The sequence below is a fragment of the Neoarius graeffei genome, chromosome 21 (assembly GCF_027579695.1).
Source record: "Neoarius graeffei isolate fNeoGra1 chromosome 21, fNeoGra1.pri, whole genome shotgun sequence".
NCBI lineage: Eukaryota > Metazoa > Chordata > Actinopteri > Siluriformes > Ariidae > Neoarius > Neoarius graeffei.
In genome coordinates, this window is record NC_083589.1 from 51,139,486 (window position 1) to 51,159,695 (window position 20,210).

General features: G+C 40.4%; 1 protein-coding gene and 1 non-coding gene across 2 annotated transcripts in view; one reads left to right on the forward strand and one right to left on the reverse strand.

Moving 5' to 3' along the window:
- Nucleotides 1–3,849: 3,849 nt before the first annotated feature.
- On the reverse strand, nucleotides 3,850–3,920 carry trnag-ccc (transfer RNA glycine (anticodon CCC)). The gene has a single exon. It is a non-coding gene; the product is annotated as a tRNA-Gly (tRNA).
- A 248-nt stretch (nucleotides 3,921–4,168) lies between these two features.
- The window catches only part of gdi2 (GDP dissociation inhibitor 2), a 35,354-nt gene continuing 19,312 nt past the window's right edge, over nucleotides 4,169–20,210 (forward strand). The window contains exons 1-2 of the mRNA XM_060903322.1: nucleotides 4,169–4,305; nucleotides 17,625–17,732. Coding sequence (XP_060759305.1) covers nucleotides 4,261–4,305; nucleotides 17,625–17,732 — 153 coding nt within the window. The 5' untranslated portion in view covers nucleotides 4,169–4,260. The remainder of the gene's footprint in view (nucleotides 4,306–17,624; nucleotides 17,733–20,210) is intronic.

The window sequence follows — 20,210 nt, forward strand, 5'->3', positions numbered from 1 at the left end:
GCCGGCGAGGGCCTTTCTGTGCGGAGTTTGCATGTTCTCCCCGTGTCCGCGTGGGTTTCCTCCGGCTGCTCCGGTTTCCCCCACAGTCCAAAGACATGCAGGTTAGGTTAACTGGTGACTCTAAATTGACCGTAGGTGTGAATGTGAGTGTGAATGGTTGTCTGTGTCTATGTGTCAGCCCTGTGATGATCTGGCGACTTGTCCAGGGTGAACCCCGCCTTTCGCCCGTAGTCAGCTGGGATAGGCTCCAGCTTGCCTGCGACCCTGTAGAACAGGATAAAGCGGCTAGAGATGATATGAGATGAGATGAGATGAGATGAGAAGCACTTTAGTGATATCCCTGCAGTTTTGATCTTGATCAATCTTGAAATTCAATCCCAAGTTCTCTAAGACCGAGACATGACTGAGTAAAAATGTGGTCAATGCTGAGACGAGACTGGGCCCTTCACAAAGTGATCTTGAGACCAAGATCGATCTCAAGTCCTGCAACACTAATGCTAGAAAGTGTTTTATTACACTTATTCCACAGCAATTTGCCGACACTAACAATTGTTATCTGTTAAAGAATGGCACACCATACTTTTTATCCATGCATGACTGCATGAAGATATGAAATTTATCACGAAGATATGAAGTTTATCTTTGAGCGGTGAATGCATATTTCATGAGTGAGTGAAGCGAACGAATGATATATTTTTCAACATGAAAAGATAAACTTCATATCTTCATGCCACCGTGTAATGTTCTTTATATTATAAATCAAAAAGATTTTAATTTTGAACCGGTTCGCCATTTTGACAACGCGCGTCTAGTCAGCGGGAAAACACTGTGAGTGACGTCATCGGAGTGAAATATTGGGAATTATTATACATACGGGCCACTTCTTCCATGGAATAAAAACATGTATTCTATTCTCTTCCAGTGGGTTTATTGATGGCATGCAATATTGTGATCATATCGCTTATCCTCCATGTATTACGTCACTCTCCTCAATAGAGAATGAGCGTGCAATATTGTTATCATATTGCATGTTGTCGAGACAACACAACGTCACACATCAGAGTGCATGCGAAGATCCAATGACAAAACTTTTCTGGTGCGCATGCGCACAATCATTTCTTTGTGGCCAGGAAAGAGAGAAGACGAGGCTAATCCAGTGCTAGGTTTAAGCACAAAATAAAAAACTGAAAACTCAAACTAAAGACGCACTGAACACCCGAAAGGCTACCAAAACTTCATTAGATATTCTTCATACATATTTACAAGAGAAAAACATATCAATGGACATCGAAAAACTGGAAAAGAGACATGTCGAAGATGTAAAACTTCCACGCTAGCGAGAGACTGTGACATTTTGTAAACAAACATGGCTGTCAAGTTTGCTTTGTTAAAAGCAGAAGATTTTGAGATAATTTTGGCTGCCAGATCATTCCGTTGTGTGTAGCTGTGGATGTTGATTTCAAAAGTAACTCAGTAAATTACATAGGAAAATGAATACTTAAGTCTGAGTGGAAAATGCTGTGGTGAGTGTGCGTGGAAGAAGAGTCTCGGTCGTTAGCCTGTGCTACTGATGAATGCTACACTGGCTGTAGGTGACTTCACTGCTGCGCTAACAACGCCAACTTGCAGGTAAGCTAGCGTTGGCTTTTGAGAATGCTGATATGACGAGAGTGTGTATATATAATAATAATCTTGTCTGGCTTTTTACGTGGTATATCAGATATACACTATATTGCCAAAAGTATTTGCTCACCCATCCAAATTATCGGAATCAGGTGTTCCAATCACTTCCATGACCACAGGCGTATAAAATCAAGCACTTAGGCATGCAGCCTATTTTTACAGTTTGGAGCTGGCCCCTTCCTCTTCCAACATGACTGTGCACCAGTGCACAAAGCAAGGTCCATAAAGGCATGGATGACAGTGTCTGGTGTGGATGAACTTGACTGGCCTGCACAGAGTCCTGACCTCAACCCGATAGAACACCTTTGGGATGAATTAGAGCAGAGACTGAGAGCCAGGCCTTCTCGTCCAACATCAGTGTGTGACCTCACAAATGCGCTTCTGGAAGAATGGTCAAAAATTCCGATAAACACACTCCTAAACCTTGTGGACAGCCTTCCCAGAAGAGTTGAAGCTGTTCTAGCTGCAAAGGGTGGACCGACATCATATTGAACCCTATGGATTAGGAATGGGATGTCACTTAAGCTCATATGTGAGTCAAGGCAGGTGAGTGAATACTTTTGGCAATATAGTGTATGCCATTCAGCTAGCATGATAGTGAACTCGTCTTCGACTCATTCAATCTCATGCTAGCTGAATAGAATATATCTGATATACCAGTCAATGCCAGCCAATATTATTGAAATATGTCATTCAGATCTGTGATGTATTTCGTATGAAAAATTTTCCCAGTAAAGCACTCGTGTCTATGTTTTATATATATATATATATATATATATATATATATATATATATATATATATAATACAGCTTGCCATTTTACCATAAAGCCCAGGAAGTCAGGAAACTTACATTTCCAGTTTTACCCATGACTGATACTGGAGACTCCTTCCAAGAATTTTCAGCAAACATCACCTTATAGAAACAACTAGCCATTGTTTTCAATCCGTGGTGTGTGTGGAGCGTCTGCCATACACGTCCCTGTGAAATACTACAAAAATGACAAAGTACTGGAAATGTACATTAATATAAACATCCAACTTGGATTATATAAGGTGGAGAGCAGCACAGTGTATGTATTTGTGTATTAAAGCTGTACTGCCTTTCAGATTTTTTCAAGTGTAGGTCATAAAAATAATTTTCCACGACACCCAGTTATTTTTCTTTAGTGGACCGAAAGCAACTGAATTCAAATCACAAACTTCCAATTTTATTAGTTTTTTTTAAAATAGAACAATTAATGAATTTATCTCCACGTGGCCCTAAATTCTCCTCTATTTTTTCCTGCTTCACCATGACCCAATTCAAGATACTACATCATGCATCATGTGGTGGTCTTTCCCCGTTCATGCACGGCATTGTGGGATACAAATTTGAAACCGGAGAGAAAAATGGAGGACATGAGTGTGTGAATGAAACGTAGAAGACCGATTACAGTAACTGAAAGCGAGAAGAAAAGACGTTATGTTATATACAAAGGAAAGGAAACGCAGGACCAAACTAGTAAATATCGGCGGTCAGCGAGCACCTCAGTGTGATCAGCTGTTCGTTTAGCGACAGAATGATGGAACTGTCAGCGCACGCTCAAAGGTAAACCTGCGCATGCACACACATGGACTTCCTGTCTGTTTGACTGCGCAAAGCGAGCGATTTCACACACATTATTTGCTCGGGAAGCCTATCAAATTAAATAACTTCCCCGGCCACAGAATGGACTATTTTTTTTTTAAATAGTTATTACAGAAGGGCGGCACGGTGGTGTAGTTAGCGCTGTCGCCTCACAGCAAGAAGGTCCGGGTTCGAGCCCCGTGGCCGATGAGGGCCTTTCTGTGTGGAGTTTGCATGTTCTCCCCGTGTCCGCGTGGGTTTCCTCCGGGTGCTCCGGTTTCCCCCACAGTCCAAAGACATGCAGGTTAGGTTAACTGGTGACTCTAAATTGACCGTAGGTGTGAATGTGAATGGTTGTGTGTCTATGTGTCAGCCCTGTGATGACCTGGCGACTTGTCCAGGGTGTACCCCGCCTTTCGCCCGTAGTCAGCTGGGATAGGCTCCAGCTTGCCTGCAGAACAAGATAAAGCGGCTAGAGATAATGAAATGAGATGACCAAATTCCAGAAAGAGCTAAGTTTCACCGATTTTATGATTTTAATGATGAGAGGAAAACTAATGCGCCGCCCGGGAATCGAACCCGGGTCGCAAGAATGGGAATCTTGCATGATACCACTACACTAGCGGCGCTAACATGCAGAACTTATTGGTAGGAATCACTGTTACAGAAATCTAAATCTTTTTAAAATTGTCGTCTGACCAATCAAAGTTGAGAATACCACATGGATGTGTTTAATAATAATTGATTGATAATATTGTCCTTTCTCTCTGTGTTTCGGCACGAAAAAAAAATAATCAGCCCCTCCCACACGCATATACCCCGCCCACATATGCACATGTCCCTCCCACCCGGTTCATCCAGCCTGTTTAACGTCCCACCCTTTCTTTCATTTCCAGCTTTGCTGCTGAGCTCCATTTTCTTCTTCAGGCCCGACGCACAGGAAAAGGGGATTAAAACTCGCTAAGCAAAATGAATGAAGAATACGACGTTATCGTTTTGGGAACTGGACTTACGGTATAGACTTGTATTGATAAAAGCTAACCCATTTTCTGAATTTGTATTGTATATAACGAGAGGCTAAGCCCTGACTTGATCAGCTAGCTGGAGTGCTTAGCTGGCTAGTTAGCTAGCTAGCTAGCTTTATTATAATTCCAAATAGTTGCATGCTCACTATTTTAGTGCACTATATAGTATATAGGTTGGGTATGATTTTATAGTGCACTACATTTCTAATAAAGAGCCATTTCGGATTCCGCCCTCGTCTATGAGTAATCGGTTTGTTTCTCTGACATCGCCTTGCTAAGTAGCGCCAAACGGTTAGCTTTTTTTTTTTCCCCCTCTTCTCCTCGATTAGCTGATTTAGTTTTTTTCCACTTTCCGGCAGTAATAAGTTGCTGGTCGTGTTATATTATTAGACTTTTCCATGTAAACGTTGAAATTGAATCGATAACTCCACTCTGTTCGTTAATTAGCTCGATGGCTAGTTAAGTCTTGCTAGCTGCTTGTTAGCTTGTAATCACTCTCCGAGCTAACTGGACAGCGAGCTGTACAACTTTTAGCTGTAAAAAAAAAAATTTAAGAACGACAAAATTTTGTAATTAGATGTTTATTAGCTTTCGAAGCGGAAAAAAAAAGTAGCTCGCGGATGTGACGTTTGCAGTCTGTTGGTGTTCATTAGCTTAGTTAGCTACATTAGCTAGCCTTTTTACCTCCACTTTTTTAAAAATGTATTTAATATTGGCTTTTGTTTGAGATGGTTGTTTTCCCACTTTTAATAGTTTATGTGAAAAGCAGTGCTTGGAGCGAAAGATAATTAGTTGTTAAACGTTTGTAAGCAATAAACAGCTGCACTCATTTATTATAGATTAACTCCTCACACAATTCATCTGGACTCTAGTCATGTTTAACAATAGTCCACAGAGGTGTGTGTGTACACGTCAGAATTTAAATTACAGAAACCTCATTTCCGGTTTCATATAACTTTTTTTTTTTTCCCCTAACTTGTCCAGGTGTAACTTGGGTTATGAAACTTCCTTATTTAGACTGAATGTAGTGAGAGAGAGAATCATCATCCATCTTCAGTCAGATCAGGGTGGTGGAGGATCTGGAGTTTATTCTGGGGATACTGGGTATGAGGTGGGAATCAATTACACCAGGCACACATGCGTTCCGAGTAGTCGGTTCACCTCCCAAGATGTTTTTGGTAGGTGAGAGGGAAACCAGAGAACCCCGAAGAAACTTCCCTTCATGTGAAGCTCCAGACAGACGACGTTACCTGCTGCCCTCGTGATCTGCAGTGGAGGATATTTCACTAGAGATGCTCTGATCCCTCGTTTTATCGGTTTCTGATATCCGATCTTTGTGTGCAGATGGCTCCTATCGATCGATAGCTCAGCAGTGAAACTCCTGCAGTAGATTATATCACAAGGTAGGGCTGGGCGATATGGCTGAAATCTGTATCACGATATAAAAGTGTTTCATATTGGTCGATATCGATAATTATTGAAACATTTTATGACCTATTTAAAATAAGGACCAGGAGGGAACGATACTAAATTCAAACATTTATTTTAAACTTCCTCTGACAGCCAATAAGCAAGGAATGTCAACACGCATGTTCAATGTTACGATCACAACAAAAACTGAGCAATTATCAATAATAAAGTGCTTAAAAAACTCAAGTGTTATAAAAACATGAGCAGAGTGTTAAATGTAAACATGGCAAAACCTGCTATGTGAGAAGGACTGTCATATTTTTAAATTTTTACTGCAAGTTTAGTGCAAAAAAAATTCACCCTCTGGTGAATAACATTTAAAAACATAAATAAAAATATGCAGTGCTTTATAAACATAAAAGAAATTGAGTGAAACTGAGGTAGACTTAGACTATTCTTAAACTATTCAAGTATATTTTCATTGAAGGTTTAATAAAATAAAAATAGTGTTTTGTAAACATAGAAGAAATTAAAGTAAAACTGAGGTAGACTTAAGACTTTACACCTGTAACATCTGACCTTACTGACTTTATCCACAAGTTCCTCGCTCATTCCGGCACTCATCTTTCTTTTCTTGGCCACGCTGTTTCTGGAAAAAAAATAAACACGGCCATGAGACAACGAGATGGCGCAACCAGACGCGATACTGTTACATGATTGGCTATCAGCGTGTCACTCCCTATGCGTTGCTAGGCACCAGAGGACGAGTGCCTTTGCTCATGCAACCAAGCTTGCTTCGCAGCAACAGTTGATTGAAAGCGGACCTAAACCAGAGAGGGCTCTGGCTAACGCTTGTTTCTTGGAAAAAAAAAAACAACAACATTCTATCGAAACGTTCTATCGAACGCATTTTCTATTGATATCAAGTATGTCTATCGCGATACGTATCGTTATCATTTTATCGCCCAGCCCTATCACAAGGTCTTATTGACGGAATAGTATGAATGATGCGAGGCAAACTACTACACACACATGCCAGTCTTTAAAGTGCATATCCTGGACCAATTTCTGTGTGGTTTTTTTTTTTTTTTTAAATATGAAAGTATGTCCCTTTACACACTCATCCAGAAGGGTAATTTTGCACAAGGCCATCTGTCTACAGCAGAAAAAAATAAAACGCGTCTGGCTGGAAAAATCCCAAGAGAGTCTGGAGCCAGATTTGTGACGTCACCTGCGGATCTGCCAGCAGGCTGCGAGAGCTTGCACGGTTTCAGTGCACAGCCTGTGTAGACAAAGTTTAGCAGCGAGCGATTTTGCATTGAAAAATGGAATTGTCACCTGAGCCCAATGTTACTTCACCGTTGGATGAAGAATACAATGAGATGTCGGAATTATTTCTTACCCTGGCAGCAGTCAACTCGTGAATTGCCAATTTTCTTGGTCTTTTTCTCGGCTCTGCTTGGTCCTCGGCTTCGAGGGCCTCAGTGGATGCGGCACTTCGCCTTCTGTCAGGGGAGAAGAACACGGCTGGCTCCTTTGGTGACGCTGACACAGATGGAGACGGTGTTGCTTTAGGCATTCTGACAGATGGAACTGCGTCTTTTTTCAGATCAAGTTGCCTCACGAAGCCCATTTCCCACTGCAAATAGTTCTCAGTCATTGGGCCTTGTGAAGTGAGCACCGCAAATAATGCTGTAGCATGTAGCCAGTTTTTCCGGGTGCCTCGCACGAAGCGCTCCCATTTCTCTCTCATTGTCCGGTCTTTTGGAAAACGACGAGTACTAATCCCATCAAGATTGGTGTTGCTACACCCTCCTACGATACATCTGTTAACCATTTTAATAATTACGTGATAACGTTGAAGTTTGCAGAAAACCACCAGGTCGTTTTCTCATAAACAAACCAGCGCTGGCGTAGGATTCAGAAGGAGGCGTCCCACACGCGACGTCACGAAAATCAGTGTCTGCCGGTAAATCCAAATGGCAAGTTTTTTCAGAGGCAGACGAAGTCGCCTCGAATGGCTTGATTCCAACTGAATTTTTCTGGCATTGCGCAAGGTAAAAAAACTGCACAAAATGTGACAGATATTTGACCAAAGTTTAATATAAAATAGAATTACATCGATCTTGCTCCTGAATTTACCCGTGATGTGCACTTTAAAGTGTTTCCAGGCTGTAATGCTCTTCTGGCTTCATACCCTCTGAGCTTATTCAGCAAATAGTGTTTGTGTGCAAGATAGGACACGTTGTATTGTCAACATCACGATTACATCATTGGATCCAATTGTGAAACGCATCACGTCTGATCTGATGCTGATCCAGCATTTTAAACCCTTTGCATCATGCTTAGGATCAGATTTCTGCAGTGTCATTGTGCATGAAATTGATTCTTATAAAATCTGTCTTTTCTTTTAGATCGAGTTGATATTTTTTTTTTCCTTTTTCCAGTTTTTTTTTATTATTAATATTAAACCTTGAAAGAAATCGCTAGGTTTTATTTCATGCACAGGAGCACAACGTAATATCATGGTTGATGTTGATCCATCGAGTAAGAGACTGGTTTAATAACAGCAGGAAAAATCTTAGGATGCTGGTGTAATCAAGCAAACACAGCCTTGCTGGTTGATTGCATGTTCCAGTGGTGCTGTTGTGGATCTGGATGTGCGAGTGACAACCCGGAGTTGTTTCAGGAAACCTTTAAATGCCAGCCTGGCTTTGCAGAGTGCAGCACAACGAAAGAGGAAGTTGGGAATTGGGTGTGAAGTGTTTGCTGTAGGTGCGCTGTATTATATTCTCTGTACTATTCAGAAATATGCATGGCCATGTAACGGCAAGGAAATGAAAGTGTAACGTGTAGTTAGTTCTGCAAAAGAAAAATTGTGATGCACAAACGTCAACCGACAATCACATGAATTTATAGAATTTTTAGTAGAGTTCAGTACATCTTACTAAGTTAAGTCACCTAATTAAAGAGGCATTTTGTACTACTCCCCCGCCCCAAAGCATTTTGTGCTTGCCAAAAGCCTTATTGTAGTTTGTCTGCTTTTTTGTCTTTCTTTCTCCTTCACGGAACTCAAACTGCACTGATTGCCGCTTGTCTGTCCTCTAAATGAATAGCATGGAAGCACTCGTTTCTCACGTCATAGTCCAATACAGAGTGCCAGTTGTCTGTAACTTGAGGGAGTGGGATGAACTGAGTCATCACTGGGAAAAAAAAGTCTGAGCAAGTGTTGCACTGTCCAAGAAGAAAACAGAATGAACAGAGGAGGGAGACAGCACTTTCTGAAGCAGCAAGCCGTGGCAGAATTGGTGACAGCATGCTGACATTTGGAGCCGACTGACGGACAAATATCTGAGTCTCAGCAGGCAGCCAGCGCCATCAAAAAGGAGTCAAAATGTCAGTTTAGCTGAGACGACAACACTTTTTTCATGTGACTGAAAAGCCAGGCGTGTATTGCATGCAGTCAGCTGATTTTTGCGGGACTTCTGTTAACATTTAACTCGTCCAGAACTTCAGTATTACACCAAGTGCACCACTGCAGGAGGATTTCTCTTGAGTAACCTTTTCTCTCCTTGTACGCTGGACATATCCAGGTCGAGGACGGTGATGGTGCCAGAAGTTGATTTATTATGGAATTTGTAGTTCATCCAACATTTGTTAGCTTGGCCTTTAGACAGTGTCTGTCTTTAGTTAAATGATTTCTAACATGGCTCTAATTCTTACTATTCAACTTTTTATATAGGTCAATAATTATGCTTAATTGCAGTTTTCTGAGTTCTTGATTCTGATTGGATGGAAAGTTGTTTTAAGTGTCTAACAGTTATTCCACAAAATCGAGTCGTACATGAGCTGATAGCCGACGAGGAGCATAGCACTGAGTCGGCTTTCAGCCATGTGCGATATGAGTGAGTAGGGATGGTTGTTTTATTATATCCACATTCATTGGATTTTGAGAAACAGCTTTTTTTAAAATTAATTCAATAAATAAAAACTTTAAAAAAAATCAAATTTTAAAGATGAAGAATGTAAACAAACTGGCAAAATGATGGGCGCAGTTTGTGAAAAATGTTATTGTTCTTGAAAAATAGACATTCTTACCATCAAATACTTTGATTCCATATTTTGGGATTTTGTTTTTGAGGGTTTTTTTTTTTCATCCTCGGTTGGTTCAGCAACATGCTCTGCCATTTTGTTTTTCTCTCCTCGCGGTATATGAGCTGATATCCTAGTAGTAGAGTAGCCACTCGGAGCATGCGATTGCTCATCCAGTGAACGTGGATAGAATAATTGTTGATAGTTCCCTACATGCTCTTTTTTATTTCGCACTTTTGGAAAGAGTCTCCCATATTAGTGCTTTCTATGAGTCAGAGTTAAAGCTGTAATTATTTATTTTTTGTTTATCAGCTTTTTTTTAAATTAACTTCAAGAAAGGAAAAATTAAGCCGGTTTATAGCTGTTAACAAGCGAACAGGAATTAACTTGACACAATTACAGATAATTTGAAAAATATTATTTTTAAAAAATTAGAAAAAAAAATCAGCCAAGTGTTCCACTGAAGATTTAAGACGTGTGTGTGTGTATTTAAGCTCTCTGATTGTAAAAGGGCTGTATCTGAATACTTTATTAAATGCATGTACACTCGGATGGGTTCACTTTCTAATGCTTTTGGGGGGGGAACGTGACTCAGATATAGCATCGGTTTTAAAACGGCAGTAGAAGTTGCGTGTCTAATCAGTGACCCTGATCTCGAGCTGCATCTTAAGTGGTGTATTATGTACACTACCGTTCAAAAGCCAATTTTGTGTTTTCCATGAAAAGTCACACTTTTATTTACCACCATAAGTTGTAAAACGAATAGAAAATATAGTCAAGACATTTTTCTGGCCATTTTGAGCATTTAATCGACCCCACAAATGTGATGCTCCAGAAACTCAATCTGCTCAAAGGAAGGCCAGTTTTATAGCTTCTCTAAAGAGCTCAACTGTTTTCAGCTGTGCTAACATGATTGTACAAGGGTTTTCTAATCATCCATTAGCCTTCTGAGGCAATGAGCAAACACATTGTACCATTAGAACACTGGAGTGATAGTTGCTGGAAATGGGCCTCTATACACCTATGGAGATATTGCACCAAAAACCAGACATTTGCAGCTAGAATAGTCATTTACCACATTAGCAATGTATAGAGTGTATTTCTGATTAGTTTAAAGTGATCTTCATTGAAAAGAACAGTGCTTTTCTTTCAAAAATAAGGACATTTCAAAGTGACCCCAAACTTTTGAACGGTAGCGTAATAGATCTTAAGTAATTGGATATTAACACTTACCACTAAATAGAAATAAAGTGCCACACAATACCTTACATAGTTATTTAATTTTTTGGGCGCCTGTTTTGTTTCCAAGGAAACACTGCTGGAATAACCTACCGTTGTTGAGGTATGTGTGGAAGGTGCGGGATGAGAAAATCAATGGTGCTAAATCTTACCAAATATCCCTCTTGTTCAGGGGCTTTGCCAGGATTGGGAAGGTTGGGAGTGTTTTTCTGAAAGTAGGGAGTGTAACTTCCTACACTTAAGGGGCGGGTATATATTATATATTAGAAGTTGTTCGGAATAATTTTGATTCTGTTAAGTGCAATAAACAGGAGTGGAAAAATAAGTGAAATTTAAGTTACAAATGAAATAATTTTTTCCTGTAGTTACTTGAAATGTAAATACTGTAAGCAATACAAAAAATTCAGTAATGGTAACTTGTGGAAGTACTATTTAAGATGTGAATCTTGGCAGAAGAGAAACCGCTCGAAACCAAAAGAGTGAAAATGATTATCATGCCGTTACCATGGGAACAGTCTTTTATGAATGAGGAAGTGGGCTCTCAGCGCACCGAGTCCGGTGTGAATGAGGAAGGTGACAAGTTTTATGTTTCATCTAATTTAGGTTATTTAAAAACTGTTATTTGGCAGTAGGCACATAGGAAAGTGTAAAGTATAAAGTTTCTGTCAGTATGTTTATCATGCTTTTATGATAAACTCGAAGATATTTATCCAAGGCCATCCTTAAAAAAAAAAAAATCCGTTTCCTGTCCACCGGGTGGGCAAAAAAATTTTCAGTCTGGAGGTTTTTTTATGAAATTGCAATGCTGTTTGCTTTTTCTTTCAGTACTTTTTTTTATTACAAAAGCAGACACATTTAATAAAATGACAGTTTAATCAACTGAAACTTGCAAAACTTTTACAAAGGTACTTAAAATGTCTGACACACGGATTTTTGTAGTTATAAATCGAGCGTTAGGCCTAGTTTGGATGAAATTACACTATTAAAATGATCACTGAATGATTTGTTTTTCTGAATCTTTATTTTGTTGTTCGCTAGAATACCATTTTGCGATTTCACACTTAAGCAAATGTTGAAAACTCCGGATCTCCTTCCTTCATGGTGGCTGCCATTTTTTTTTTTTTTTTGGTGCCACATGGTGCATGCGCAGAGCTGATTCAGTTCAGAGTGCGCGCGCACTCGGCGGAGGCAGTAGTGTGTCGGGGCCGTCGGAGGGAACAGAAGCAGAAATGACGCTTACTTTGTCTCCGGTAAACCAGTCTTCTCTCGTTCAATTACGTGCTGGCATCAGAAGACACCGTTGGTTGTAAATGAAACCATACTGAGTCGTTGGAGTGTATTTTCATACACAAATGGAGAAATGTTGGCTGAGTGTGTAATTGTGTAGCCCCACTGCAGACCGTTGTTGTTAATTCATAGCATGCTCAGTTGCATGAATGTGTCATGCACCGAAAATAAGAGATTTACAAGCCAGGAATGCCTCATGATGCAATACGCAAGAAAAGAGAGAAGATTTACTGCCATTTTACTTTGTATTTGAGTCAAGTGAATAAATAAATGGTCTGTGGAAAATACATTTAACCCTGGGAACTGCGTGCACAGGAGTTTGTGTTTACTCCCCCCGGCTGGCTACTTATTTGTCATGGCTGGCTAGTATGAGTCTTAGTGGAAAGCCCTGGGAATGTGGAAATTAGTGCTGTCAAGCGATTAAAATATTTAATCATGATTAATGTCGCGACTGTCATAGTTAACTCGCGATTAATCGCAATTTAATTGCACACTTTTGTCACATGAAAAACCATTGTAATTCTCTTATCAGCATAAAGTGAATGGGCTTGCTTTGTACCAATGTTTTGTTTTTTTGGTTTTTTTTATTGCAGAGCACAACACGTCTTGTCACAGCCACTGACATCCATAACTTCCATATTAGATGAGAAAACCAAGGGATGAAAAGTAAAGTGCATATCACTGTGAAAATAAAGTTTTATTTTACTCTGCATTAGTTTCTTTTGAAGAGAAGTATTTGCCATAAAAGAAGAAAAAAAACAGATAACAAAAATAAAAACGTTCATCATAGTGTGGCGCTGTATTATCTAATTCTCACTGCTTATAACTCTACACCTACTGATGAGATGAGCTAGGAAACTGAAGACTGAAGGAACAGTATTGAAAAGTATTTTTCCAGTCTCACATGTGAAAGGTAATCCCATGTGATCTCGTTTGGACGGTAAACCTGTTGGTACAGTTAAACGCAGCACATGAATGAGGCATCTTTATTCTCGGCTACTGTCTAGACGCTATACCAGAGACGGTTGAAGAATCTCCACTTTGCCACATCCAATATGGCGGCGAGGATGACGTATGATTCTACGCAGAAGGCGGCGTCTATGTTTGTCTATGCCTTTCTCCATCACTCACACTTATTGAAGCAGCGCGTGACAAGCCTCAACAGGAACTACGGGTGACTCGCAGGGCCAAATTAGAATTTGCGTTAACGGTACTATTTTTTTTATAAATCACGTTAAATTGAGATTGCGGTAACGCATTAACTTTGACAGCACTAATGTAAATGTCAAGTTTGATTTTAGATTTACAAACCCGAAAAAAAAATGTCGAAAGACCGGCGTAAAAAAAAAAAAATTTCAACCGCACAAACGGCACTCACCCGGCCGGTGGACCGGCAACAGAACATTTTTTAATAATGGCCCAAATACATTACCTCCTCATTCTAAACCTGCCTAGCTTCGCTGGCGAAACGCTCTCAAAACTCATAGTATTTTGCTTCCATTCAAGCCCCGTTTTCAAAGTCTGGCCAGTAAGAACGCTACGTTTTTGGTGGTAAAGTTGATTTTTATTTATTTATTTTTTCTTGATTTAACTTCCGTATATGGAAAGCACATGCCCCGGGAAACTGCTGACTGTTGATGATCATGTCCACGGAAATGTACAAAATAATTTCACACAGTTTTGGTTAGCACAGGTTAGTATAAAATTTATAGCTTGCATTTGGGGATTTATGTCTGAGGTTTTTTTTTTTTTTTTTTCCCTTTTAAGAATTGGCTGTGTAAAACACGGCTGCACAGCTCGCTAAGCCTGTACAAAGCTTAAATATTGTGCCTTATTTGAGCAGTTGATTTTGTGTAAATAAAATTTTCAGTGTTGAGCAGGTCTACAGCTTGCTTACCTTTCACTCCATCGGGCAGGCTGTGAATCATTTGTTAATCTGAAAAATGACGGTGCGCTACGGTATATGTATCTTGCTGTGTGAAAACTCTGCTCACACAATTTCACACACACATCTTTGGCCTTTATCAGTTAGATCTAAAAATAAAAACATTTCAAACTCTCTTAAATTCCCCGACTTTGGTTTTCTGATTCTGTGTAACGGAGCTCGTTGCTTTTGACAGGCGGTACACACGAGGCTTCTCATAGAGATGGTGAGTGGCGCTTTTTTTTTTTTTTTGCGCTTTTTCATTATAGCTGCGTTGCATTTCTAGGCACTGAGAGCATGAAAAAAAGAGCAAGCGGTTAGTAGTGAGGGCTTGCGGCAGTGAAAGCTGGTGGTTTGTTTTAGGGAGTGGTTGTTGGCCTGTAGTCATGGGATGGGGCTGAGGATATTCTGGTAGGGAACGAAACCAACAACATGCATTACTCTTCCACAGCGGAGTTCAGTCTGCCTTTTCTCTGCTGGACCACAGCAGTGCGTTTCTTCCTTCATCTCGATCTAGAAAAGACTGAATTTAGCCACTTTGGCAAAGGAAGCAATGTTCATTTAGTCTCGAACACTTTTTTTTTTTTTTTTTTTTAGTGCTCTGAGAGCTGAGCTGCATTCAGACCTGTGGCTTGGCTCACTTCCTTTTTAGAGGAATCCTCTGGCTTTTGTTTTCATGCCAGCAGTGTATCGGAAAACAACCTCAGGATGAAGTTAACAAGCAGGGCAGGTATGCCCTGGTTTAGTGCGGATGGGACGTACAGCACGCTCTGTATAAAGTCCGCTTCATCACATGATCTCTATAACTAGAGTTAATCACATTACAGATTCAGGAGGCAGGCGAACACGTGCTGTTTTATGAGGGATTTTATTTTTTTGAGATCTTGTGGTCCTGTTCAACAATTAAAGAGGTGTTTGAGGAGTGGTGGTGTAATGTTGTGCCACCTCGAAAAAGGATGTTGCTTTTGGTATTCTTTCCCACTGGCTTTGCCTTACACATGCTATCATTTTGTCTCTTTAGGGGCATTTTTGTCTAAAGGGCTAAGAGTTTTCGACAAGTTCCCTAAAGGGTCTGAAATCGCTCACTACTCACTATGTAGTGGGCTATATAGTGAGTTCGGCATTTTGTAATGCTGTCCAGATGTATAGTGAGAATTATTACGTCCTATATAGTGCACTCCAAGTATCCCACAATGCATCATGAAAAGTAGTGTACAGCCGATGGTCACTAACCAAGCAATATATACCGTCATGCTGGGGAAAAAATGTGTTGGGATGAACAGATGGAGGAAGAAACGTATTATAAACAGATGTTCAAGTACAATTAAATAGTAAGAGAATAGAAAATAAGCTAAAATAGAATAAGACAGATGAAATACAAGAATAAGTTACAGTGCTGAGCGAGGAATTAATCAAAAGCCTCAAGTTTGATTTAAAAGGCAGCGGCAAAGAAGAAAGTATTCAGCCTTGATTTAAAAGAACTGAAAGATGCAGCAGACGCAAAGTACTTTGTATTTATTAATGTGGGAAATGCGCTCAGTATAATATGGATTTATCACAAAAATACATGCATCTATTTTTCTCGCGGTCCAGTTTCCATCAAATCCTGCGCTCTGATTGGCTGGCGAGCGGGTCCGTATCCTATGATATGGACCCCAGTTACGGACTCTGGTTATGGACCTTTGGCAGCTTGCGCGTTCACAACGAACATGGTAGCATTTTTTGTCAACTTTTTTTTTTTTTTAAGATTTATAAGATTATCAAAAATCTTATACATTTTTGCCAGCATTTCTCAGGAGAATAGCATTAATTTTACAGCATGGATAGCGATAATGACAGTCTTCAGTGAAAGCGAGTTTTACTACCCTGAGGAAGAAGAAATAAAAGAAAACATTGCAGGAGAAAGCTAAAAACCTGTAACTTGCTAACGCTGAGCAAAAACATGGCTGAATCCTGAATGACTCAATTTTATATAAATAGGGGACTACATAGGCGGCAAACTGTAGTTTTTTTTGTTTGTTTTTTTTCCTGCCATTGAAGTACACTTGTATACCGAGGAGGAAGCAATTTGCGTTACAGCTGTGAATGAGGATTCAAAATGGCGGTTCTCATTTTCTGTTAGAATTTGGTAAAGAAAAAAATAAATATTATTTACCAGCTTAAGGTCAGTCTATATGGTGAAATACCATGACCTCGGCCACGGTATTTCACGATATGGACCTCCCAGCTGGTAAATAACATGTATGTATTTATTTTGAAAACCCACCAGACTACTGATCTGGCACGTTTTAACTGTCCGACAATGACGTAAATAACAGCACAGCAGAGTCTTGTCAAAGTGTCTTTTCATTTTACCAATGAGCTCACCATATAGTCCTCTATATAGTAATTCCCTCTATTGTGAGTAGGGATTAGTGAATGAGGGTTATTTCAGACACAGGGTTTAAGTCTTGCATTTTAATTACTCAACTTAATCTGTACTAGTGATTTCTTAAATCTGTAAATGCTCAGTCATAGCAACTGTCTTAAGATGCAGTCAATTGTAATTTTTTTTTTTTTTTGTAGGAAAGGATTAAAGTTGAAATGGTAACGGTTTTAATCACCTTGTTGGACAAATTTTGGTCATATAATTCTTTTTAACTGATTTTGTGGAGTATTTTCTCGCACAATGTGAATAACATACACCAAAAAAAGGTTTTTTGTTTTTTTTTTCTCCCTCTTTTTCTGAGCTTTCGCAAACAAAGGCATCCACCAGTCATGTTGTGCGGAATGGACATCTCATGGTGACGTAGGTGACAGCCGGCTATACAGCCACGAATGTAGCAGCGAGCTTCTGTGTATCGCCGTCACTCAGCTTCAGCTCTTGAATGAGATTACGAAACTCTCCTTGCTGTCGTCTCTGTTCCAACAATGTGCATCCCCAAAACTTTCTCGTTCTTGAGCATGTATATAATTATTGTCGTCTTCAGTTCTAGACAACTCCATCAATCACTCAAGATCCTACTGACAGTCACAGCACGAGATCAGTGTGAAACGAGCACGGAAAGCTGAAAAAATTGCCGAAGACTGTGTGCATACTGTGAAATTTCACTCTTTCGCATCACAGTTTCATGTTGTATCCAGTGTATAAAGACCTTTTAGAACTCGCACCATTTTTGCACTTTTGTAAATTGCAGCCCTGACATCGTGGGGTGTCGCTTGTTTGTTTGTTTGTTTGTTTGTTTGTGTGTTTAAGCTCCTCTCAATTTTTCTGATGTAGAGAAATGGTAGAGCCCTGCTTTTATAGAATATGCTGTTGTGTGTACAGGAGGTTGTGTATGTAAACATGCTGTACCTGGGATTTCTGTTTCTCACAGGAATGCATCCTGTCCGGGATCATGTCTGTGAAGGGAAAGAAGGTCCTGCACATGGACAGGAACTCTTACTACGGAGGAGACAGCGCCTCCATCACCCCTCTGGAGGATGTAAGTCCATTTAACTGTTCAAAAAGCTTTAGACAACTTGTATGTACATTTATTCGTCAGGCATGTGCTTTTATCCTGAGTGTTCTACATAGGGATGTTAACCGATGACCGTGTGACCGATGGTTGACCGAATCAAAGTCAACCGGTTAATTTTTTTTTTTTTGGTTGTTGGTTTAAAAAAAAAAAAATCAATCGTTTTGAAGCTGCCGATTTTGGAGCGGAGAACCTGGAATTCCGTGTTGTAGACGCTTGGGGCATGCCATACGGTGTAAGGACGACAGCTGACAAATCAGAAACACCCATTCAGTCATGTCCCGCCCCAGTTAAAGACGGCTGACAAATCAGAAACACCTATTCAGTCATGTCCTGCCCAGCTGCCACTCGGCGAAAGAAAAGTGCAGACACAGGCTTTTTAGCTTGCAAATTACTATTCTGTTTTTTTTTTAAATTATTATTAGAAGGCACATGGAGTTTAGTCCTGCCTTGGCCAGTGCATTCTGAAAGTATTTTTCGGTCTGTAGCCAACAATGCATGTTATTGCAGATCATCTCTCTCCACACAAACTAAAGGCGCAGATGCTGACTTGTTGTTTTTTTTGGTTTTTTTTTTGAATCGTGCAGAACTTTTTTTTTTTTTTGGGGGGGGGGGGGGAGGCGTTGGAGTGTCTGATTGTAATTTCAAGGTGGATTCTGTATTAAAATTACTAAATAGGCGGGTGCCGTTGCAGTCCATGAGGCGTGGGGGGTGTGGGAGGAGGGCAGTGGATCGGGGGGCTGTGCGCGTTTGCGCGGAAGCTGCACAATCAGTTTATTAAACTGTACATTAAATTTTGCGTGGCTTCGGCGCGGGCGTGTGCAGCTTTCTGATTTGCTGTTTTCTTCTCGTGCTTGTACTTCCTGTGTTTCGTGGATTGTGGCGGCATTTGCTTATATGCAGAATTTGCTTTGAAGAAGTTGTGGTCGGACGCTCCAACGCCCCCCCCCTTGGGAAAGGAAGGTCGGATCTGCGTGATTCAGCCGTGGAGAGGGCGGCATCCGCCAAAAGGCGTGCCGTTTGCATCCCTGTAATAATTCCAATTCTAGAATTTTAAACTCGTAGGTTAACCGACTTTAACCGGCTAATGAGGCTCGGTGGTCGGCCAAGTTTTTTTTTTTTAATTTTTTTATTTTTTTTTTTTTTAGTTTTCACCATCCCTAGTTCTACATTTGAGCTCTTGATCAGTAGCCCAGAGTTCCAGGAACTGGCTGGATTTCATTTCTTAGCTTGTCCCTGGTGGTGATGTGCATGGTCTCAAAATAATGACTTTTTTTTTTTTTTTTTCCGCCTGACACTTAAATGTCATTTGATTTTTCTCGTTGAAATAGTAGGCAGGGCAAGAGATTGAATGAGGTCGTGTTTCGCATTCACTCTTGGAACCTACTGCTATCAGAGAGCGTCTCTGTTATGAAGGAAAATTCAGTACGATTTCCATTTTTCTGTCTTCAGAGGAATAAATTAACTGAGATCTTTAAGTGTTGCCAGGCAAAACGAACCTCGCCTGGTAGCACTTATGATGAATATGAAGGAAGATGTATCACAAAAAAAAACCCAATGGTGACTTTGATTTTGACCTTGTGTGTGAACATACTTGGCCAATAAACATGGTTCTGATTCTCATTAAAACGCCGTACTGCTCTCAGCCAATCAAAACACATCTGAATGAATATGAAGGAAGATATCGTGGGAAAAAAAAATTGACCTTTTTGGTGACCTTGACTGGATGACCCTCAAAATGTTCGAGGTTCTATTTGAGATCGTTGCCTATCTATCCTGAAGGTTTCATGAAGATTGGTCCAGCCGTTTTCCTGTAATAGCATTAAAGGTCCCATGGCATGAAATTTTCACTTTCTGAGGTTTTTTAACGTTAAAATGAGTTCCTCTGACCTTCTTAAGTCACCCCAGTGGCTAGAAATTTCATAATGTGTAAACCAAACTATGCCCAACATTTGAGAATGGCGCGTCAAAACGGCGCGTTGATGAGCTCTTCCCTTTACTACGTCAGCAAGGGAGATGATCCTCACGCCCCCCCTCTGGATTCCCACCCACTGTATGGATTGCCCCGCCCAGTTGTAGTGAGGAGACCATAGAGGACACAACATGGCATCACCTCAGCGAGCGAAACATGGAAATTGCGCTGTACATGGATGTGACAACACAGAAAAGAGTCTGTTTTTACTGCCGACGGGAGAGCCCCTGAAGACGCAGTGGCTTAATTTTATTTACTTCAATAATACGCCGTCGAGTCTACCTAAGACGGTGTATGTTTGTCGGAAGCATTTTCCTGAGGAATGTTTCCACAACTTGGGACAGTACAGGGCAGGTTTTGCACATCAACTGTCACTGAAGCCTGGGTCCGTGCCAAGCATCCCTGCCGCATCAGCCACAAACACCGAACAAGTAAGTGTATAACTGGTCGTTTTGCCGTGTTTTAAAATCGGT